At 42.6% G+C, this 24,493-nt stretch overlaps 1 protein-coding gene across 2 annotated transcripts in view; it reads right to left on the bottom strand.

Moving 5' to 3' along the window:
- The window catches only part of MAP2K1 (mitogen-activated protein kinase kinase 1), a gene marked incomplete at its 5' end in the record, with an annotated part of 78,608 nt that extends 54,486 nt beyond the window's left edge, over positions 1 to 24,122 (bottom strand). For both annotated transcript variants that reach the window (XM_084239911.1, XM_084239912.1), the window contains one exon: positions 24,043 to 24,122. In XM_084239911.1, the coding sequence (XP_084096037.1) occupies positions 24,043 to 24,122 (80 nt within the window). The remainder of the gene's footprint in view (positions 1 to 24,042) is intronic.
- Between the last annotated feature and the right edge of the window lie 371 nt (positions 24,123 to 24,493).

Genomic DNA, 24,493 nt, shown 5'->3' with positions numbered 1-24,493 from the left:
GATACCAGGGGCTAGGGGTTGGGAACTAGGGTGATGTTGGTCAAAGTTGCAGTGTGAAGATGAATAAGTTCTAGAAATCTAACACACGGTGTAGTGAGCATAGTATCAATAATACTTCAAAGTTGCTAAGAAACTTAGATCTTAAAGGTCCTGACCACAAAAAAAGAAATGATAATTATGTGATGTGACAGAGGTGTTAGCTAACCCTATAGTGGTAATCATATTACAATACACAAATGTATCAAATTAAGCTTACACAATGTCAATTATATCTTAATAAAAACCTAAGCTAAAAAAAGATGGTCCAAGTACACCAACCTAGAATGTCTCGGATGTGTAGGGGATAACAAAGAGCAGCCTGACATCTTAGTTTCTAAAAGATTGCCATAAGAATACTAATTTTAAGCATTTAAGAGTCTAAAATACATGCAAGATACCACAATTTTATCAGGATGAAATTTAAGTATGCAATTTAGGGGGTCAAATGAGCTATAATATGCTAATGCAAAGCAAATGTTTGAATAAATGTAAAAATTCTACTTTGTTTTGTTTTTTTTTTTAAAGATTTATTTATTTATTTATACAAGCACTGGGTACAGTCAGAAATCGGGAGGGTGAAAGAATTCACCAGAGCCACAGCGGAGAGCAGAACAGGCAGACAGACGAAGTACACTGCTGAGGGGAGCAGCGGGCGGCAGGAGAGGTCTGCGGGCCATGTGGGACCCTTGCCTGACGAATGGGGATCAAACCGGCTGGGGATCGAACCCGCGCTGCAGAGGCTGCGGGCAGCTCCGCAACCCAGCACTCAACCGCTGCGCCACCGGGGAGGCCCCAGTAAAAATTCTACTTCGGAGCCTTTACAGAAATGAAGTCAAAAGCCATACAACTCAGGGTTTTTGAGTCAAAGAGTTTAGAAATCTGAAGTCCAAAAACCATTGAGTTCAGCTTTCCAGATTGTCAGAAGTCCACTGGAGACCTTTTAGTAATCAACCTTTCATTATCTGGTCCAAGCCTTTGACAGTATAGACCATTCCAGTACATTTCATATACCAGCTCATAGCCAGGACAGAGGTATTTCTCACATGTCAAACCATGGTCCTGCAACTGATTCCTAAGCCCAACACTGATTTATATTATTGCTACCCATGTTACGTTCATAAGTGGTGGCTGCTTTTCCAGTAATGCTGAAGGTCTCCAAATTCAGTTCACCTATTTCATTTCATATATGCACTACTGAATTCTTACAGGTTATTTTGATTTGCAAAATTGGATCCTCTGTTAATAATTTGCCTCCAACATATAGACCGTACTCTTAACAAGAGGTACCAACCCTGAACTTGAAGTCAGGATGCCTGGGGCCCTCCATCAACTCTTCTGATAACCTTGAACAAGATCTCTGCATTGAATGGAAGCATACTCTTATCTTCTATCACAAGGGACTGTTATGAGCACCTGACAGAGAATGGGTGAGACTCTGTCCTGGAAAGGATAAACAGGTATATACATTGAAGAGATGCTTCTCTAAAAACATATACCTTCCTTCTAACTTGTTGCTTAGATAAGAATATGATTGTGGATGATACCGCACATTCACTGTGAATGCTCAAGGAGCATTAAAGAACTCACCAATGATCATGATTAGAAAACAGGCTCTAGGGCCTCCCTGGTGGCGCAGCGGTTGAGTGCTGGGTTGCGAAGCTGCCCGCAGCCTCTGCAGCCCAGGTTCGATCCCCGGCTGCTCCCCGGCCACCGGTGGAGGGTCCCACATGGCGCGCAGACCTCTCCTGCCGCCCGCTGCTCCCCTCAGCAGTGTACTTCGGTCCTTCTGCCTGCTCTGCTCCCCACTCTGGTGAATTCTCTCACCGTCCCGCGCTTCTGATTGTACCCAGTGCTTGTATGTATAAATAAATAAATAAATAAATAAATAAATAAATAAATAAATAAATAAATCTTTAAAAAAAAAAAAAAGAAAGAAAACAGGCTCTACTAAGACCATCGCCATTGAATATTAAACTTGAGTTATTAGCTGTGAAGAAAAACAAGGCAACTGCAAATCAAATGATATTAAGCATCTTTGGACTTTGGTAGCTTTGGGTCAAAGTTCTGCAGGGTCAGTTCTGCAGGGTCAGCATTCAAAAAAGCAGCATGTTGTGACAGCAGTAGATGAAAAGATTTGTCCACTAAGCTCTTCCTCTTCACTTCTCCCCACCCACTTCCTTTTCTTCCAAAGGAGAACAGCTCTCACTTACCCACTGGTTTGCCACATCCTGCCTCGGAAGCTACTTCCTAGGAGCTGTTTGGCTATTCTGAGAGGACCTCTGACTCCTTGGGGCCCCAGAACACTAGCACACATACGACATACTCACCCACCACAGTGTACAGTTCTGTCACTACTGACTCTACTGGACCGGATAACACGACCAACTTCCTTTCTGTCAGGCACCAAATTAAGTTCTTTACCTACAACAGTCAGGCAGAAGCCACATTTCTTGGTCCCATATGGGGTCTCCAACTAGCCCACCTCTGCTTCATCAGTCAAAAAGAACCAAAAAAAGGAAATGATTCAAAAATAATTATCAAGAAACTTAATGCCCATAATGTTATATTTGTTATCAATGAAAAGCCAAAGGAACATATCTGTCCCACATGAAATCTCTAAGCTAACACACCATTTATCCATTCCACATCAATGGACCATCCAGTACACACCAGGCCGGGGTTAGAGATAGAATGGAGACTGAAATCTTATCTCTAGATGCTCACATACTGAGAACACAGCAGATATGTACAAAGATCACCACACATACGCCCTCCCAAAGTGTTTCTCTCCTGAGGCATTCATGTATAGTCCCAGCACAGCTTTTCTAAGGGACAATCAGGCAAAGTTTCGTGGTGGAGATAAAAATGAACTTAAACCTTAAAGGACAGGTAAGTTCCCAAATACTGGCAATCAACTAAAAGGAGAAACCCCAAATGAAATATAAATAGTCAGGGGTAAAATTTTATTAAATGCTTAACTATAATTTAGGTGTCATTCTGTTAGGGGGAAAAGGCGGTCCCAAAGCAAATTCCATACAGGCTTTGTGGACTCCACCCCCACCCCAGGTCAAAGCCAAAGACACTGGGAACTCCAAATCCCATCACCACCAAAGGGAAGGTGGCTGGGACCTGAGGGTGGGGTTAAGCAGCCAGGTGGATACAAAAGGCAGACACGTGGGCTTTGGGGGGCTCTCTCCATTTTGGGCTCTTGGCCAGCAGCAGCGTCCGGTCAGCTCTGAGAGTGACTTTGGGGTTTCCAGGTCGTCGGATCGGGTAGAACGCATTAAAGACTTTATTTCCCTATTTTCTCCCTGAGTTGTACATTTCCCTTATTTCCTTTCCTCTTGTAAATAAACCTTTTATTAACCCTTTTGTGTGTGTCTGTAGTAGAGTATTCATAAGTCCCTTTAAAGCGCGCGGGTGAGGACCCACAGCCAGGAACCCGTTTAATATCGGGGTTGCTCTATAACAATTCTAAAGATCTTACATTTAACTCTCAAAACAACTCCCTACAAGTTAGATATTACTATCACCCCCATATTAACTAGGGAGGAAGCCAGGGGTGAGAGAAGGCAAGCAGAGAGCCCAACTGCTGAGGGGCGCATGCAGTCAGGATTCCAACCTCAACTGTTCCTTTGGGGATCACTCTTCCCCCACAAAGCAAAAGCCACTAAGAGCCAGAACAGAGTTTGTCGCTGTGGGGGGAGCTGATCATAGCATTAGAAGAGGAGCAAGGCATAATTAGTTCTTCTTTCCCCCTTAATTAAGGAGACTTGAGATCTTTGTAGTTAAGAAAGAGGAAGTTTTTTTTTTTTCAAGTCAAGAAATCAATAAACTCACCACCTACATGTGAAATCATGTGCAGCGAACTAGTACCATCAATTGTGTTACAACTGGGTTACCTGCTACCTGCATCACCCCTGTTCAGATCGCTGGGCTCCTCTGGCTAGTCAGGTATCTGTATACACTGACCCACCAGGGCAAACCCAAAGACCAGCCGATGACATGCTAGTTGCTGAGCATCCAAGACTCCATCTGTCCATTAGTAGGAGAATATAGAACAATCAAGTATCTATGCAAATGAGAGGTGTTATTTATTGTTATCAGACCTCTAAACATGGATCTTTTGTGACATTTTAATAATCTTCAGCAGCCGGGGAACCTGCACTTAGATCATAGATCTAGCTGCCATATTTGAAACATCAAAAATTGATTTTTAGGGTCAAAAGATACATTGTTAAAGGGAAAAAAAGTTAACAAGGTTTCCTCTCCTTCCACATACACTTATCATCCTTTCCTTTTCTCCCCTAAAAGTTAAACCCTCAAGCAAACCCACACAGGGTTAGCCCTAAGCTGTAGCTGACTACAGAAATCTGTTAAGACTTTATGATTCTTAGCTAAGATGTCAAGAGAGATCCTGAGGGTTAACAGGAAATTAATTCCATCCACGTTGGGGATCTTTAACAATTAATAACTGGTCATCTTCAGTCATTCTAAAGTAAACAAATTCTCCCCCTGGTTGTAAGACATATCGAAGGGCAGACAGTGGGGCAGGGCAGAAAACTGGAGGCCCAGAGAGAGAAGTCAAGAGCCCTGGATGTTGCAATGGGTCTTCAGCCACTTAACACCAAAGAAATCGAGGCTCTCTGGGCCTCAATTTCTTCATTATCCATCCATCCTGGAGGCTGAACTATTAAGAACTTTTCCATCACTAGCATTTAAGGGCAGATAGGTGGTTATACTCAGGGGAGAAGGAACGAAAGGTGTTGGTGGTGAAAAGCATGATTAATACTATACAATGCTACTCTGGGTCCAGAAATAGTCTAGCTTAGTGTTGCATTCACCTTATCAGCCTAAATTTATTAAGGGGAGTTGGAGAGGGGGGAGGGCTGGTGGGTAGGAATCACAGCCACCTACAGTGAAATTAAATTCTGTTCCCAAATGAGTTCTGCTGAAGTGTGATTTATCCAGAGAGTGTTAAACAACTTACCAGCAGTATAAAACCATGTTACTGAAATTGTGTTATTGCACAAACTTAACTTTTCCCCAAATGCGATTTGCAGAGAGGATGCAGAGCTGAGAATCCTGTGCCTGTGGCCATCTGTCCTATCCCAGTCCTTGGAGAGGCGTGGGGGGAGAGTGTGAAAAGCCACCAGGTGCCCCGTATATTCAGCCATGGATGTCACATATCCATCAAGGGAGCCCAGCATTTGCCGTGGATAAGTTTTTAGCTCGGCATGCAAAAGAGGCTCTAAGATCCATCCGGCCATAAACATTCCTCTGTGCCAGGCATGGAGCTGAGGGAACACCATAGAATGTCATAGCTGTTATATGCTTCCCAAATGTTTCCCCTCTGGGCAAGGAAGGGAACTGCTGACTGACAAGGCGGAAGAGTGAACTACAAGGGCCTCTTAGCTGCCTATGTGCTATGCACAAGACCCCTGACCATGGTCAGTATTCTCACCTATCAAGTAGAGATATGCTCATGTAGTTGAATGACAAAATAAATGGATGTATAAACAAGAACAAGAGCTTTGATTGCCACCACCACTGTGACCCTCCTGTGCCTAGAGATCACTGAAAAGAGTCAAACGCTAATACACCGATAAAGTCACACTTGGGGGCTCCCTGGTGGCGCAGGGGTTAAAGTCTTAGCGCTATCAACCTATAGCCAGTCACTGTGGCATGAGTTCAATCCCCAGCCAGGGAGATAACCCACATGGCACAGCAGACCTCTCCTGTCTCACCCACTGCTCCCCTCGGCAGTGTATTTCAGTAAATCCACCTATTCTGCTCCTCCCTCTGTCTCTGGTGAATCCTCTCACCCCCAGCGCCTCTGGCCTACACCCCAGAACTTGTATGCATAAATAAATAAAAATAAATCCTCAAAAAAAAGTCAGACTTTAGTACTATCTTGAGGCTTGTTTAATGATTCAACAAAATGGTACAAAGTAAATGTCAGGGAAGGTGCTATGCACTGGATAATGATGAATAACACACACTCCCAGGCTGCCCCAAGTCCAGTTCAACTAGACAACTTTACCAAATAACTGAAGTGTGACAGGGTATATATAGAATGCTCTGAAAAGTGGAGCAAATGACCACACCCTGGAGAGGGGTAGAGGACTGGTCTATAACCATTTTACAGGAAAGGTGACCTACAAGTTGAATTCTTATAGTTGAAACCACAGATTAGAGTTTCAACACACACTGAAGGTAATGGGAAACCCCAATAGAAAACACAGTTTTCTGAGCAGAGGCCAGGGCCCCCAGGGAAGACATTTTGATCAACCATGAAGGACAAATAGAAACTAAGATCTACCAAGAGCTGACCCCCAACATCTGGTGTTAGCCACAGGAAAGGAGTATTACCTTCCCTTTATGTCAGTGACTACCCCTCCCTATTCCTAGACACACACACACACACACCCCACCCCCCAGGAAATCCTCTTTAAACTCTTGGAGAAGAAAGCTGAGCTTCATAGGTGGTGCTTGTCAGGCAGATGGTGGTCCTAGAGTAGCTGGAAGGAGTCTATATTGGGATATACTATGTGGCAGTTGTTTCCCAAGCACCTTTTGCAGCCTCTTGATCCACTGAAGATAATTCTTTTGCTTCCTGCACATCCCCAAAAATTGCAAGTATGCCCGGTGTTGTCTCTATTCTAAGTCTGTGTGGATAAAGAATAGCTGAAGAGTCCTGTTATTGGAAGTTCTTTGGGAGATGAAAATTTTCTCTCCCTCTCACCTGGTAGAGAATAAGGCACCCTGGGCTAGAAACCCAGGACTGGTCCTTATCATTAATCATAAAAAGCAGCTTACACACACAGTGTCTATGAATCCTTTCTGCTGGGTAGGTATTATGATGTCCATTTTACAGATGTAGAAGCCAAGTCAAAGACAGTAAAGCAGGTGCATAAGGTCACTCAGAATCAGGATTCAAGCCCAAGTCTGCTTGCTCTAAAGTCTTTCCACTATGCCACAGACTCCAGGCTAAGCTTACTCAATAGCCACACACACAATTCAAGATAGAACATGCTAGAAAAATAGAAGTTGACAAGGCTGATGTCTCTTAATCCTTTGTAGTCTGTATTCTTTATTTGTCAAAAGACAGGATTGCAACAAAGACCTCTAAGATTCCTTGCAACAACAAAATTGAATCAAGTTAATATCTACTGATAGCTTGAAAGTGTGGTCAGTGGTGACCTAACGATCATGTAGAGCTCATAATCTAAACACACACAGGTAGGGAGGCACTACCAACACCCCATTTTGTAGAGGAGCAGGCACAGAGTGATCATGTGATGAATTAACAGCTGTATCAGGGAAGGAGCTGAGATGGCACACTCCACCTCAATACAAAGCACTGTTATTCAAAAACATTGCAGTCTGAAAATTCTGAAGCCTACAGACTTTCAGTCCCCTCTGGAAGAGAATTTAGCCTCTGATTCAAACCAAACTCCTGTGGAGGCATAAACATTCATGCAACATCTGATGGGGAAGCTGGGCTCTTCCAAGCAGGGCCAGCACCAAGATAAGCTCCATGATGACAGGTGAACAGTACAGCCCCTTCAGGTTACCCTGAATTGGGCCTGTAGACTCCCAAATCCCCTAAATCTATTCCCCAATTTCTAGGAATCTGAGCCTATTCTACAAAACAATGCAGGGAGTTGGCTGCCCCCTCGCCCCTTCCCAACCACCACAGGATCTCAGGCAGTTAGAAAGATCAGATATCAGGCTTCCTTCCAGCTGCCTCCATCATCTTTAGAGTCCTCTCCAACGGAGTTAGCACTTTCAGGGAAGACTCACTTCCTTGCACAGCTTGCCATTATCCCAATTTCTCTGTTTTTAATCTCTCTAAGCAGACTCCTGCACATGACTGTAATATTTTTCAAGAAAAACCCCAAAACTTTAATTTCTCCATTTCTGAAAGACAACTTTCTAAACCATGAGTCTGTTGTGCTGAAATTAAACCTCACATTTAGGCTTCCTAAAAATATTATCCCAGTACAATGCCTCCTTTTTGTTCCCACGTGCCCATCCCCCAAATGCACAGACATACACGTTTGACTGTCATTTAGCCGCCAGAGGGTATAATTTAAGTGTCTTTAATAGCATCGACTAAAAGGACATTTGTACATGATTCTTCACTTTACTTCAAAGTTATGATTCAAACTAGAGCTTTTACTGAATTTTAGGTCTAAATAGGTAGATATGTGGATGGCAAATACTAACGGTAAAATTCAGACAAGAATTTAAAATGCATCTGATTCATCTATAACCTTGGCATCCATTTCAATTTTCAGCACAAGTCCTTTTTGAACATCTCTCAGCCCAGTGCCTGGCACATATATGAGGTCTTGTACTATTTGGGGAGTTATTTATTTATTTGGGTAAGTATGTACTGTTAACACATCTAAATTCTACCATGCACGTTGGAAATCTATTGTAATTTTGGTCATAATGGGAATCTATTTGCCCCTAACACAAACGCCATTGAAATCAATAGCAAATTTAACAGGCAGCTGCTTGCATTCAAAATCTACATAACTTGGTCACTTGAACTGTTTTGAAGTTGGCCTTGTTTGGAAGACAAATGGTTAGCAGCTGCAAGTTCAATTACAAAGTGCTTGGTAGGAAGGCAGAGAAAGAACCAGGAGGAATCAAAGTGCTATTTCATACATTAAGCGTGGAATTCCTTTGCAACAGACATCTTTCATTTCCCTGGAGGAAACTAATCCGGACATGCCCTTTGAACTTGGGAACACATAGGGCTGTACCTTCAGAGAAAAACTAGTTCGCAGGCAAGCTTCTGTTCTCCATTCTACTCTTTTTTTTTTTTTTTTTTTTAAGAGTGTGTGGAACCTAGGGAAAGCCAGCAGGCCACCAGCGGATGTATTAGATGTATGACACTGAACAAGTTATTTCCTTCATTTTCTCCTTTGCAAAATAAAATGCCTCTAGATGCTAACAGAATTTTTGCAGTGATGGAATTATATTCTATGCGTGCAACACAGCTGCTACTAGCCACTTGTGGCCACTGAGCTCCTGAAGCCTGGCTATTGCAACTTAGGAACTGATTTTTAAACTTTATTTATCACAGAAGGGAAGAGCACAAGAGACTATAGTGATGATTCACAGGTGTCTCGGAGGTGATATTTTTATGGGGATTACAAATGAGAGGAGAATGAACAACAATATAAAAACTGCATGAATTTTTTTAAAAATTAAATGAAATAAACCTTATTTAATTAAAATGTGAATGGTTATATAGGACTACAGTTTTGAAGAGTACAGCTTTTAGAGGACCTCTAACATTTTCACCATCTTTGGAGGGCCATGTGGAGAGAGAATGGGTGTTAGACAGGGACAGACCTGGCTTCTACACTTGGAACAACCACTCACTTGCGCTACCCTGTGAAAATTACTTAACTTCCCTGAACTTCATTTTCCCTATTTGTACAAAAGAATATGGTTTTTCTTGGGGCCTCCCCAGTGGCACAGCAGTTGAGCACTGGGCTGCAAAGCTGCCCGCAGCCTCTGCAGTGCCGGTTCGATCCCCGCCCACCAGCGAGGGTCCCACACGGCGCACACACCTCTCCTGCCGCGCCTGCTGCTCCCCTCAGCAGTGTACTTCATCAGTCTGCCTGTTCTGCTCCCTGCTCTGGCTTTGGTGAATTCTCTCACCCTCCCCTGCTCCTGACTGTACCCAGTGCTTGCATAAATAAATAAATAAATCTTCAAAAAAAAAAAAAAAAAGAATATAGTCTTTCTTGTACAATTTTAGCGTAAACTCAAGATAATGGATATAAATAGACCAGTTAGGTCATTAATAAGTGGAAGTTATTTTTCTAGTATGATGCCCTTTAGGGACAAAAGGTTTGTCCTTCAACTTCATTCTATAATTCCTTTCCTATCTAGAATTCATCCTAAATTATTACTGCATGATTAACAGCTATGGCCCTACAAATACAGCCATTGTCTTTTAGGGCAGCTACTTGCTCAGGAATTGTTCCAGGTCCTCAGCTGCGGGCTAGCCTCCAGTAATCCAAGCCCTCTGTGCCTCCGGAATGGCTGATTTCCGCTTATCCTGTGTCCCCTGCTCCTCACCCCAGGATTCAGGAATTCACAAACTCTTCCCAGTGATTGAATATCAAGCTGAGACTTCATTCAGTGTAACCAAAACACCTGTTGGTAGTTTCTGGTACTTTCCTCACTAACTCTCCCTTTGACTTCCCCTAATAAAAAACTTTATGGCTTCTTCTGTTATTTGGAAATGCTTTTGGCATTTTTTTTCTTAGTAATTGGTGATTTAAGATATGCAGAAATAGAAATGCAGCAAGTTACATTTATGGCTAACCCAGCATTAGTTAGTTACTAAAATAAAGCAAAGGAGACATGCTTTAGGAGTGTTCCAGTAAAATAATAAAAGTATTGAAACCTCTAAATCAATATATTTTAAAAGGCATTTCAAATATTTCACTGGTCTTTCCTTTGATGAATGGAATCTTTCCATGGTTCCAATGGCCAAGTTTTATCAGTGGACAAAAATGAACGTCTAAGATAAGCGGCACAGATTTTCTATTACTAATTATTGGATTGCTAAGCTGCTCTCTTCTTCCACAGCTCTGAGGGCAAGGGAGAAGGTAAAACACAGGCTGATATTTTGATAAGATTTCAATCTGGATTTGAGTAAGTCATTAGATAAAAGGTTACAGTTTAGCTTGGAATTCTTGCTAACTTCTAAGCTCTCCCCCCAGAAGGGTATTCTTGAAGGATTGTTTATTGAAGGATGACATGAAATAAAACAGGGCAAATAATTTTGAGTTTGGACTCTCAAATGTAATAATCTGATGTACTTTTTCAAAGCTAACCTGAATAGATAAGTTATACTCAATAAAGAAGGAAACATAACCTAGAAACAGACAAATCTGTAACATAACAATATGGCTAATTTAGTGATATCTTCTCCTTTCAACCCCCAAATTTCAAGATTTAACCAGAATCTGGAACCTTGTGGATCATTTACTCAATTCAATTGTTACCCTTTGTCTGTAAAGTAAAAGTACTTAAGAGGCTTGGAGATTCTGAACCTTTCTTAGTAACAGTTTAACTCAAAATAGGTCAATTCCAGAGAGGCATTCATTTCAAGGGGACTTTTGTCTGTGGTTATTTTGAAAACCACTGCATTTAAAACTGACATTACGAAGTTTAAAAATAGGCCCTCCTACTAAGGATCCTGGACTAAAATACCCTCTCCCCCCATTTCCTTCTTCCTTTTTCCCTCAACTACCTAGGAGAGTGGTGATATGAAAAGAGTCTTCTTTTTCCAGAACTTCAGAGTATTACTTGAAAAGAGGTTTGATTTTTTTTTTTTTAATGATAGTTGAGCAGAATTATCAAAATTCAGTGTTGGGTTTACTTGGAAAAATTTCATAGTAAATGTCCCAAGTGAAAATGTAATAAATGCATTATAAGAAAATCTGAGTTGAAATAAAAACGCCACCATCTCTTTCTATTCTGGCTGTGAGAACTCTAAGCAAGTTCCTTCCCCTCTCTGGATCTGGTTTCCTCATCTTGCAAATGAAGAGGAGTTAGATCTGTAAGGTTCCAACCAGTCCTAAAAGGTTCTGCTTCTAAAAGCTGGGCAGATGTTTCCTATTTTCAGGGCTCCTGGGAAAGAACAGAAAAGTTTCTGGCCTGAAGGTCCTTGGGAAACCTTGTTATACTTAATAGTGTTCCCCTGGGGCACAAGAACTGTTACTGAGAGAGATGTAAGATGAGATGGCTATAAAATGAAAAAGCTATTGAGAGGAACAAATTAAATTATATTTTGCAGATGACACCAGTAAATCTAGAAATGCATATATATTCACTGCAAAAATTACTGAAGTGAATTTAACAAGTTGCAGGATATTAACGTGTATAAATCAAACCATAGTCAAGATGGAAAATACAAATTAAAAAAATGTTCATCACTTTAGCTTAAAGCTGTTAAGTATCTGAAATATTAACTCAGGATATAACTCCTTTCTCCCCAACATGGACACAAGAGAATTATTCAGAAGAAACTATAATACCATAAGAGGAGAAAGAAAAGGAGACATTAAATAAATGGAAAGTACACCATAAACATTTTTTAAGTTTTCCTTAAAGCTATCAAAAAAAATTATCATACTACAAAATAGATCTTAGGGCCTCCACGGTGGTGCTGTGGGTTGAGCGCAGCGCTGTGAAGCTGTCCGCAGCCTCTGCAGCCCGGGTTCGATTCCTGGCCAGCCAGGGAGATACCCACATGGCACGGCAAGACCTCTCCTGTCTTGCACGCTGCTCCCCTCAGCAGTGCTTTCAGTCCGTCTGCCTGTTCTGCTCTCTGCTCTGTCTTAGGTGAATCCTCTCACCCTCCCACGCCTGTGGCCTATACCCCAGCTCTTATATAAATAAATATATCTTTAAAAAAAAGTAGATCTTAAAAATCCTCATTACAGGAGAAAAAATTATAACTATGTGGTGATGATTGTTAACTGGGCTTATTGTGATCATTTCCTAAAATATACAAATAATGAATCATGTTGTACACTTGAAATAGTTATATTTTAACTATAGCTTAACAAAAAACCTATATGAGTGAATTTAAAAGAAAATTTACAGATTAAAATATAAAGACCAAATAAAGTTAAATCTGAAAATACAATAGATAGGTAAATAATTCATATTTAACAAACTCCAAAAACATACTACAAATCATTGTGGAGGAAAATTAACTTGGACTCATTCAAATTTTCCCCTACTATCCTAAAGTAGGATTCTCCTATTTGGTATGATTTGGTAGGTTATTTTATAGGTCTCTGAACACTCAAAAAAATTTTTCAAATAAATTGATGATAATATTGTTCCCATGCTCCAAACATAATCTACTAAACCATACCAAATAGGAAAGTCCACTTTTGGATAGTGGGAAAAACTTGTACCTTACAACAACAACAAATTAATTCATCTGGAATTAGTATTAACCATATCAAGGAGAGGAAAAGGCTAGTTGTGAAGAAGAGTATCTCATTACAAAAACATGCTTTTGAAGATAAAAACTATTTTAGTAATATGACATAAAAGAAAAACATCTCAAAAGATGATGTAGTAACTATATAATTTATAAAACTTTCAAAATGCAAAGCACTCTGACCTATTGCTTCAAAAAACCAAAAAGACAAGTACTTGCGTATGGGTTAACAAAACACATGAATTAACAAAAATAAATTAAAAGTGCATATAACTATTTAGACTTATTTCTTCAACATGATCAGAAGGGAAGAAAAGTTTGCCTGTGGTTTTTATAAAATGTTCAGCCTGATACCACAAAACCACCCCACCTACCTCTCCAGCTTCATCTCCTATGACCTGCACAGATGCACCCAGCACATTCAGTTAAGTGCTGGGTCCTCCCCACATCCCAAGTTTTCCCACTTGTGTGAAGCTGCTCATCTTGAGCTCTCTTCCTGCCAGGCCCCTCCTCCCCATGGAAATCTTAGCCATCCTTCAAGACCCAGCTCAAATGTCATCCCCTCCTAAAGTCTCTCCTAATCTGCCCTGCTGGATGTGCCTTCTTCCTCCTCTGCATGAGCTTGGACAGTACTTCCTTTGTGCCTCTTCTCTGGGGACATTTTTCTTACTCTGAAGCCATGTATTTCCTTTTTCTTGTGCCCTGCAACCTCTCCCCATAGGAGATTTTAAGATTCTAGGATGCAAAGATAACCTTACCTACCTACAGCGTCCAGCACAGAGAATTATATTCAGGAAGCATTCAACAAGTACTAATTTAAACTGAATTGATGAATACAGAAAAGAATTCCATTTACAAAATACAGCCTAGTTAACAATTAAAGTAAAGCAGAACGAGTTTATAGAAGCCCTTAAGCTATTCAACTATCAAAAATCACTAAACTTAAAAACAAATTTCCTTAGGCTTAAGGAAACAGTTGAAATTTATGTTGTAAATTGGTTCTTCTTTTGGAATGAATTAGTTAATATGTAACAACAGCAGTAACATGGTTCATTGCCTCTGATTCAGTGTATGAATTAATCTAAAAGCAGAACAAGACAAATTGGTTCAAAAACATTTACAAGAGTATCAAGTGAACCACCTAAATAATCAACAAAGTATCATTTGCATAGCCAGACCCTATAAAATCCTCTTCAGCCAAAAAAAGGGCAAGTGTGAGAATTATGTCTGTGTATAAAAAGCAGGTAGGGAGCGGGGAAGTAAAGACTCATCAAATGATCACAAATATAAATATGTATAAACTGGAAATTTAAGGAAAAAGTTAAACTGGAAAATTAAATACCTGTAGGTAGTTTATAAGTTCAATAGATACTTAAGTTGCGTTTAAGCAGGCAAATACTCGAAGGGTGGAGGGAAAAGAGGTCACTCAACCCTTGTCCACTTTTTTCTTCAACTCCCCTTCTAAATTCTTAATCTGACTCCCTTGCTGACATCAAAGCAGTATGCCCCTGGGAGCTACACCAAGAAAATGGAGAAATCTGAGGCAGGATCAACATTTTTAGCAGTGGAGCCCTAGCACTGGGATTCAGAGAACACTTGTTCTTTTTAAAACAAAATGCTATTCATCTTGGGAGGAGTGAACTTAGCCAACAGGTACAGGAGCCTCCCATTAGCTCTCCTGGATTTTCAAGCAGCAGAATCAGGACATAGGACATGAAGGAAAAACAATCAAGTGGTGGCAATTAGAGATCAGGATGATTTTTCAGAGGTGGCAGTATCTGGGAGAGAACAACAAACAAATTGAGACCCTAAGCTTTCTTCTCAGGCTTGCCTCTTTTTCTTCCAGCCTGTGGGTTCTCTTGCTTTGTTTTCTCAATATATCAGGAAGATTCACTATTGAATAAGAAAGTGTTATCATAAAAATGATATTACATATAATTTGTTATCTATTACATAAAACAGACCAAAAAGATAAAAGGGAGAATGTGAGCTGGCATGGGATAAATTTCACACTTTGGGTATTTTTTTAAATATATGAAATTTCCCAAATATATAGAAAACTGGAAAAAATAAAACTGTGAAACTCACAAACTAACCAACTAAAATATACAATTGTGAGCATTTGCCCCTTTCGCTTTATCCATTTTGTATGTTTTTCTTTCCCTGAACCATTTCAAAGTTTCATGCATCACCTACAGTATCTCTTACAAAAATATTATACTATTACCTCTAAAAAATCAGTGTCTCTATTCAAATGTCCACAATTGTACCAAAAATGCATTTTATAGCTGCTGCTGTTTTTTTTTTTTTTTTTACTACCCAATCAGGGTGTATGCATTACACTGGGTTGGCACATCTTCTTAATCTCTTATTCTAAAATAACCACACTCTTCACTTTTCCCCCCATGACTTTTTAAAGAGACTGGGCCATTTGTCTTAGAGAATGATCTGCATCCTATATTTATCTGATTGTTTCCTCCTAGTCATTTAATTTGTTTCCTTGTCCCCGTATTTGCTGTAAATTGTTAGTTAGGACTCAAGGCTTGATCAGAGGCAGGTTTGGGATAGATTTTAAAAGGACATGCAGGGCCTTCCTGGTGGCACAAGGGGTTAAGCACAGCAGTGTGAAGCTATCTGGCCAGGGAGCTACTCACATGGCGCAGCAGACCTCTCCTGTCTTGCCCACTGCTCCCCTCAGCGGTGTATTTCAGTCAGTCTGCCTGTTCTGTTCCCCACTCTGTCTCTGTTGACTCCTCTCACCTCCCACACCTCTGGCCTGTACCCCAGTTCTTATATGCATAAATAAATAAATCTTTTAAAAAAATAAAAGAATATGCAGCATTAAGATGTTTAAATTAACATGATTTATCACCAATTTCAATTTGGTATTAAGAATAAAAGAGTCAGGGCCTCCCTGGTGGCGCAAGGGGTTAAGATGCAACTTATGAAGCTACCCATAGCCACTGCAGCATGAGTTGGATCCCTGGCAAGGGAGCTACCCATATGGCACAGCAGACCTCTCCTGACTCAACTGCTGCTCCCCTCAGCAGTGTATTTCAGTAAATCTGCCTATTCTGTTCCCCACTCTGTCTCTGGTGAATCCTCTCACCCCCCTGCACCTCTGGCCTGTACCCCAGTTCTTGTATGCATAAATAAATCTTAAAAAAAAGAATGAGTCAGTTTTCTAAGAAGGAAGAAATCAGAACTAGCATCATTAATGCCACTTCCCATTTGGAGAGCACTCTAGTTATTACAAAATGCTTCATATACATTTTGGATGATACTCACCTGCCCTACTTTCTTCACAGATTGGTTATATTACCACCCTTACTTTATTGATGAGGAAAACTAAGGCTCACCCAAGTTAAATGACAAGCCCAGGGCCAACAATTAAGAAGTGGCATAACAAAGCTTTGACCCCCTAGCACAACATGGACCTGGCTCAGAAAAGGTTCCATGGGAAATGAGTTTTATGTTAGGTCTTAGCATTTATTCATTCCCTATGAGAGATGGAGGGGAATTAAAACAGAAATGGCCCTTACCCTCCTAGAGGTTAAAGCATGTTGGCAAATGCAAAAACAGAAGAAGACCATGTGGAGAGGTGGAGAAGGGCATTCCAGACAAAGGAAACCATGTGGGCAAGATCAAAGGTAAGAAGCAGTATGCTGGGGGAAGGGAAGACAGTAAAAGGATGAGTCAGTGTGAACCACTGCAGGTGAACTGGAAGAGGAAAATCAAACTAGATGAGTGAGCAGGCCCAACAGCTCCTTCACTGAAGTCTTCTTTTCTGTCAAAGATGCACAAGAGAAGAAATTTTGTGTTTCTGTTCAAACAAGAACCCTACACATCTCCTTGTATGGATTAAGTGATCTTTACAATTTTCTCTACCATTTCTGTATCTGCAGCAACAACAGTAGAGATGTTCTTCTCAAGGACATGACTTATTTTCACCTAAAGCCATTCTCAAAAGAGCATCATTGGGCCTCCCCGGTGGCGCAGCGGTTGAGCGCTGGGTTGCGAAACTGCGCGCGGCCTCTGCGGCGCCGGTTCGATCCCCGGCTGCTCCCCGGCCACCAGAGGAGGGTCCCACATGGCGTGCAGACCTCTCCTGCCGCCCGCTGCTCCCCTCAGCAGTGTACTTCAGTCCTTCTGCCTGCTCTGCTCCCCGCTCTGGCTCTGGTGAATTCTCTCACCCTCCCGCGCTTCTGACTGTACCCAGTGCTTGTATAAACAAAACAAACCAGCAAACAAATAAATAAAGCATGCCTCTATTAAAAAAAAAAAAAAAGAGCATCATTACTGCTTAATGCAGCAGTGACCCAACAGAAGCATTCAGGTTCAAAATGACAAGATCAATGTAAAACTACTTCAAAAGCTCCTAGTTATCATAGTTCATATCCCAGAAGAGGCCATGAGACAGCCCCCCCCCAAAAAAAAATCAACTTGTCTCAATCTTTCTATTCCCTTCCCTAAGGGCCTTTACCTTCTAACAGATGTGTCCTTTCTAAAGCTGCTGATGTTTTGAACTATGCTCTGAATTCAATAATTAAATAATTCTGAGTGTGTCAGGGTTCTATTGAAACCATTCAAAATCCAAAATCTATGGATACCACCAAGGCCAAACAATGCACACCCTCCTGTTTCTTCAGCACCTTAGAGTCCTCAAAGCACCTTCATATGTATTTTCTTTTTTTTTTTTAAGATTTATTTATTTTTGCATAGAAGAACTGTGGGTGTAGGCCAGAGGTGGGGTGTGTGTGTGTGTGTGTGTGTGTGTGTGTGTATGAGAGAGAGAGAGAGAGAGAGAGAGAGAGAGGATTCACCAGAGACAGTGGGGAGCAGAACAGGCGGATCTACTGAAATACACTGCTGAAGGCCTCTCCTGACTCGACTGCTGCTCCCCTCATCAGTGTATTTCAGTCAATCTGCCTGTTCTGTTCCCCACTCTCTCTCCGGTGACTCCTCTCACCTCCCACACCTCTGGCCTGTACCCCAGTTCTTGTATGCATAAAAAAATCTTTAAAAAAAAAAAAAAAGAAATACACTGCTGAGAGGAGCAGCAGGCAAAACAAGTGAGGTCTGCTGTGCCATGTGGGTTAGCTCCCCGGCCAGGGATTGAACTCATGCTGCAGTGGCTGGCGATAGCTTGATGGCATTGAGATTTTAACCCCTGAGCCACCAGGGAAGCCCCATATGTATTATCATCACAATACTTTTTCAAGATAGGAACTGGTCAATAATGTAATTAACAGTATCTACCGCGTACCTGTTATGAGCCAAATACTGTTCTCCACATAGGGTAAGGAAGAAAGTCATGGCACAGCCCTCATGAATCTTACATTTTAAGGGGGATGAGGGCAAGGACAGAGAAATACTTATACACAATGCAACATTAATCTTAAGTACTATGAAGAAAAACATTGTGAAATGGAGGAGTGGAAATGATGGGAGTGCTACATTAAAGTGATCACAGATGGCCCTGGTGGGGACACATGTGAGCAGAGGTTTGAAGGAAATGAGGAAGAGAGTCATGTGCGTATTTAAAGAAGAACCTTCAGACAGAAGGAGTGGTAAAGTGGAAAGGCTTTGCAACAGAAATGTGCACTACTGGAGTGCACATGTTAAAAAGACAGACCCCATCAGGTAGGCCTTGAGGGCCACTAGGTAAAGATCTGGTAAACATTATCATGTCCACTTTACAGATAAGGAAACTAAAGGTCAGACAGTACAAAGGCCTCTTTGCACTCTTGTCTAAGGTCAAAGGAAAAAAAATAAGGTCCTGGGAAGTACCCTGTATTTGCTGCTGCAATTTTTACTAGGGGCGCAGGCTTTCTCAAACAAAGCTGAAAAAGTGTTTAAAAAGCAAAGAGATAATGGGCCTCCCCGGTGGCGCAGCGGTTGAACGCTGGGTTGCGAAGCTGCTTGCGGCCTCTGTGGCGCCGGTTCGATCCCCGGCTACTCCCCGGCCACCGGAGGAGGGTCCCACATGGTGCGCAGACCTCTCCTGCCGCCCCCTGCTCCCCTCAGCAGTGGACTTGGGTCCTTCTGCCTGCTCTGTTCCCCGCTCTGGCTCCGGTGAATTCTCTCACCCTCCTGCGCTTCTGACTGTACCCAGTGCATGTATAAAACAAACAAACAAACAAACAAATAAAAAAACATGCCTCTAAAAAAAAAAAAAGCAAAGAGATAAAGCATGTGTCTCCTCTCTTAGAAAGAGAGGTAAGGTGCTGGAAGACTGTCCCACTCCAGACTATATCACAGTAAATTCTCACAAGGGTCCCAAAGGAGCCTAGCATAAGGTTGGTTACGGTCATGCTGTTTAAGGCAGCAGGAGGTCAGAAACAACCTAGGTTGTCTAATTCTAGAGGAATAAATAAGTAAAATGTGATACAAGCACATGACTGCTCTGTAACCAAGAGAACTAATGAACTAGACACACACATAGCATCATGAAGAGAATTCCACAGCATGGTGCTTGACTTAAAAAATACAAAAGAAGATTAAGACATCAAAATCAAATTTTGGGGTGGTCAGTGCTTCTGTTCAAATATTCCTGGTTCTCCTCCTTCCCAGAAGGTCAATCCTCTTTGAGAGTCAGCAAGGCCATGTGAATTGCTTACGCCAATGAAATGGTAGCAAAAGTGATATGTGACATTTCTAGGCCTAAACTTAATTTTTTTTATATAAATTTTTTAAGATTTATTTATTTATGCATACCAGAGCTGGGGTACAGGCCAGAGATGCGGGAGGTGAGAGGATGCACCAGAGACAGAGTGGGGAACGGAACAGGCAGACTGACTGAAAAGCAGCAGGTGAGACAGTAGCAGGTCTGCCTCGCCATGTGGGTTGTTCCCTAGAAGGCCAGGGTTCGAACTTGTGCTGCAGAGGCTGCGGGTTGCTTCATAGTGCGGAGCTTAACCCCTTGAGCCACCAGGGAGGCCCTCTAGGCTCAAACTTTAAAAGCCAGAATGTGGTTCACAATTTTCCTTTCTGATGTAAGCATATTTCATGGACGGGCACCTGATAGACTCCAGTCAATAAAGCCTCTCACTAACCTGCAAGTGTTTTAAACTGAGACTCTATGGGTAGCTGTTACCCAGACTATCCTAACAGATACAGATTTATATCACCATTGTATTTTTTAATAAAAATTGAGTATCTATAAGGTCTACTGTATGATGTTTCGCTATAGATGAAATGATTATATCACAGTTAAGCTAATTAACATATCCATCTCCCCACAGAGTTACCGTTCATATGAGTATAGTAAGAACACCTGAAATGTACTGTTAGCAAGTTTCCGGTATACAATGTAATATTATTAACTATAGTCATCACGCTGTTCTTCAGAGGTCTAGACTTATTCATCCTATATAGCTGCAACTCTACTTTTTGACCAACATCTCCCTATTCCCCCCTCTCCCCACCTCTGATAATCACCTTTTATTGCTTTTATGCATTGGGCTTAAAAAAAAAATCTTTTTTTTTTAAGATTTATTTATTTATGCATACAAGACCTGGGGTATAAGCCAAAAGTATGGGGTGAGGGGGGTTTGAGAGGATTCACCAGAGAGAGTGGGGAGCAGAACAGGTAGATCTACTGAAACACACTGCTGAGGGGAGCAGCGAGCCAGGCAGGAGAGGTCTGCTGTACCATGTGGGTTTGCTCCCGGGCCAGCCGGGGATGGAACTTGTGCTGTAGTGGCTGGCAATAGCTTGGTAGCGCTGTCTTTAACTCCTGTGCCACCAGGGAGGGGATTGGGCTCTTTCAGTTTCCACGTATGAGATCATGCAGTGCTTTTCTATCTGTATCTGGCTTATTTCACTTAGCATAATGTTCTCCAGGTTCATGTTGCTACCAATGGCAGGAGCTCCTTTTTTTAAGGCTGAATACACAACAGTATTTAATACCTTCAGCAATACACAAAACAATACTATCTACTTCCCAAAAGTGCACACATATCCAAACAAATGGGTGGAGTTACAAGGTGACTGCCTGTGAAAAAAGCAGGGAAGGAAATAAGAAAAAAGGAAAAACAAGAAAAAAATGAAAAGGCATATAAAAGGTTAAAAACATGTGCAAATATTAGAAATTTCATTGAATCATTCAACAAACATTTGTGTACTTATGTGCCAGGTACTACTTACAGGACAGTGAATTTTTAGTTTATGGTATACGGGAGAAACAGACATTAAGATTACCCAAGTGAAAAATTACAGACAGCGAATAACTGTCATTTAAAAATCAGGTGAAAGAAAAAGGAGCCTACCATAGATTGGGTGATCTATGAGCATCAACGAGGAAATGACATTTAAGCAGAGGTGAAGATTGCTTCCTTCCTAGCCTGGGAAAGGAAGGGATGATTCATGCCAGCTAAGGGAACAGCATATATAAGGGCCTGGAGAGAGTTCAGAGCATGCCATGGAGGAAGTGAAAGAGTACCAGTGTGGCAGAAGAAAGGAACAGCAGGAAGTGAGGTTAAAGAGATGGGGGTTGGGGGACCATGGCGGGTAGATCACTCAGAATCTCACAGTCTGATATAAGGGATTTGGATCTTATTTTAACTGTAACAGGACCATGAAAATATTTTAAATAGGGGAATGATATTATCTTATTTCCAATTAATAATCATTCTAACACTTAGAACCCATGCAACATGGCCACATGCTTTTACAAAATTTGAAAAAAAATATTTTGCATTTATCTTCAAAGACCCCTCCCCCCTCTAGAACTTGCGTAAGCGTAAAGTACCGTGTGACTCTACTCAATGAGCAGGGCAAGGGCTATGTTAGAATTAAAATACCAAGGTGCCAGGGAGCCACAGAGAAGCACCCTTACCAATTCAGTTCCAAGAGTTATTTATGCTCAATGGATTTTTTTTTCTCTTTTTTACTCTGTATGATAATGTCCCAAATTATGTCCTAATCACAAAAATCAAGAGAATAGCATCAGGTGCTTGAGAAACACTCTCGAGGGTGAAAGATGAAGATGTGTACAGCTTTCTCCCCATTAGTGCCAGGAAATGTAGGGGAACAGTTCCTGTTTGTCTCAGGCAGCCTACACAAAGATGCCTCCTATTGTAACACAGTGAGTCATGGAGGTAGATGCAGATGGCATGAAAAACTAACCTAGGGAGAATCATTTATGCAGAAGCAAAGGCACCTTCACACACACATTCACCACCATCAATGGAGATGACCTTCCCTTTCCTTCAGTCTTATCAACACTTACCCTGTAACAAAAGTACCAGAAGCTAACATTTATGGGAGGCTTACTATGTATTAGCTCATTTAATCTTCACAACTACCCTGTTAATTCTATTATTAGCCCCATTTTCACACATGAAAAAACTAAACCTAGCCACAGAGAGACTGAGATGCTTGTTTCAAGACACAAGCCATGAGTAACAGCCAAGCTTCAATCTTAGACTAATTCCAGAGTCCAACCTCTTAACCACTGTTCAGAATCTCCCAGTCCCACCCAAATTCTTCTGCCACTAACTCCAGAATAGTTTCTTCTCATCCTCCCTGTTCTTTTTTGAAATGAAATTCCTCCCCTTTGCAAGAATACAGCTGTGCTGCCACAATTAGTAAAAAAAAAATAAGCACGTCTACTATGCACCTTCTAAATTAAACAGGAGCAGGATGACCAGGTCACTAATATTCGTCCTGTGATCAAAACTTGTCCTGAAAACATTGACGGTTACTGAAGACTTACTCCCCTGCCCTGGGGGGTTTTCAGTGGACAAAATACAATAAAACCGAACTAATGTTTTACAAAGCAATCCAGTGACCTGTACAAGTCAATATCATGCAAAACAGACACCACAATATTGAAGAGGGTTGATGGGAGGAGGTCTGAGCTCACACCACAAGTCTACCATCAGTCTTTCCATCATTACAGAGACAGACAACAGTCACCAAGCCAAACCGTCCCCAGGCTATTCAATGTAGAAAAAGGAAGGAAGGTTATAGAGATCAGCAAAGGGCAGAAGGGCCAGGTCTACTTTATTCATCTCATCAGCTAGCTTCCTAGTTTCCAGAATGCAGAGTCCAGGTAAAAGTTTAAGAACCAAGTCTTCACTGATTTTATTTCTCCAGATAGCGGGTTCCCTCCCATATACAGCCTTGTCCCTTACACGGACCTGAAAGAGTTGTGAGACTTCAGAAACCCCTATGAAACAGCGTCATCGTTATTTAGTGAATTAGTGCTGGTTTATGCTCACAGGAGGCTGCAGGGATGCAGCTTGCGTGTGGTTTCCATGGCAGTGGAGTTCAGGGGTTTAGGGCTCAGGGTCAAGGAGAGGCAGAGAGTCATTGGTGAGGAGTGATTTCTTGAATGAATGAATGAAGTCAATGAAGAAGAGGAAAGCCGCTCTCTTCCAAACAAGATAGTTTCCCAGAAGGAAGGACAAGGGCCGGGAGTCCCCCAATTGGCAAAGGAACAGCCACCGGGAAGTCTGTGTACACCCGCCCCCGCTGGCCGGGCAGCGGCCCGCACCGAGGCAGTTGCAGCCCACAGGTGTCAGGAACCCAGGTGAGGATGCTGCCCGCGGGCTCTGACTCCACGCTCCCCACTATGAGTCGGTCTCAGAGACGCAGATGAAATCTTAATTTTTTCCAAGACGTTTGCTCCCTTCTCTCCGTATAGGCCAGAATCCCTGAGGATCGCTTTTAGAAAACAGCTGGGGAGGGCGGGGAAGACAAACCAGTTTTTATATCCTTGGGGAAAAGGGAATGGCCGGCGGCCAGGGGTGACTGAAAGGGTCGGGCCTGGGGGTGGAGGGGGGTCGAGACTCTCTCGGTCCCCTGGTCTGAGTCAGGAGCACAATCAGTGCTTAGTCACCGATATCTCGGCGACCGGAGTTCCTCGCCTCTGCCCGCCCGAGCCGTACGTGACGAACCGGAGCCGAGCCCCGCGCGCCGCGCACACCCGACTCAGCTCCTGCGCCCCAGCGGGGGCCTCCCCAGCCCGGCCCGGCGCTCGCCGCGCACCCCATACTTACTCCGCCGAGCTGGTCCCGTTAACCGCGGAGCCGTCGGGGGCCGGGTTCAGCTGGATGGGCGTCGGCTTCTTTTTGGGCATTTTGGACCCGGAGAGGCGCTTCCAACTCCGAGGAGAGGGCGGCCCCTCTGGCTTCCTCCCTCTGCGCTGCCCCGCGCCCGCTGCGCCCGGCCGAGTCGGGGCGGAGAGCCTGAGGGCTGCCTTCGAGGGGGCGCCCCGCGCGTCCCGCCTGCGCCAGGGGCCGGTGGCGGTCTCGGGGGGCCCCCGCCCCACTCGCCGGGGGCTGGGGAACCGAAGGGCTTCCCCGCTGGCGCAGCGCGGCCACCCGGGATTCCCTCCCACTCTCCCTCAGTCAACTGAGCCCTCAGGTTCCAGCAGCCCCGCCGCGCGCGCACCCGAGCCCCGAGCCAGCTACTGTCGGGAAAGTGCAGTCGCCGCGGGCGCCGCGCTCC

This window comes from Talpa europaea (genome assembly GCF_964194135.1).
Source record: "Talpa europaea genome assembly, chromosome: 8".
NCBI lineage: Eukaryota > Metazoa > Chordata > Mammalia > Eulipotyphla > Talpidae > Talpa > Talpa europaea.
The sequence above is the reverse complement of the archived record's forward strand: the minus strand, read 5'-3'. Positions and strand labels throughout refer to the sequence as shown.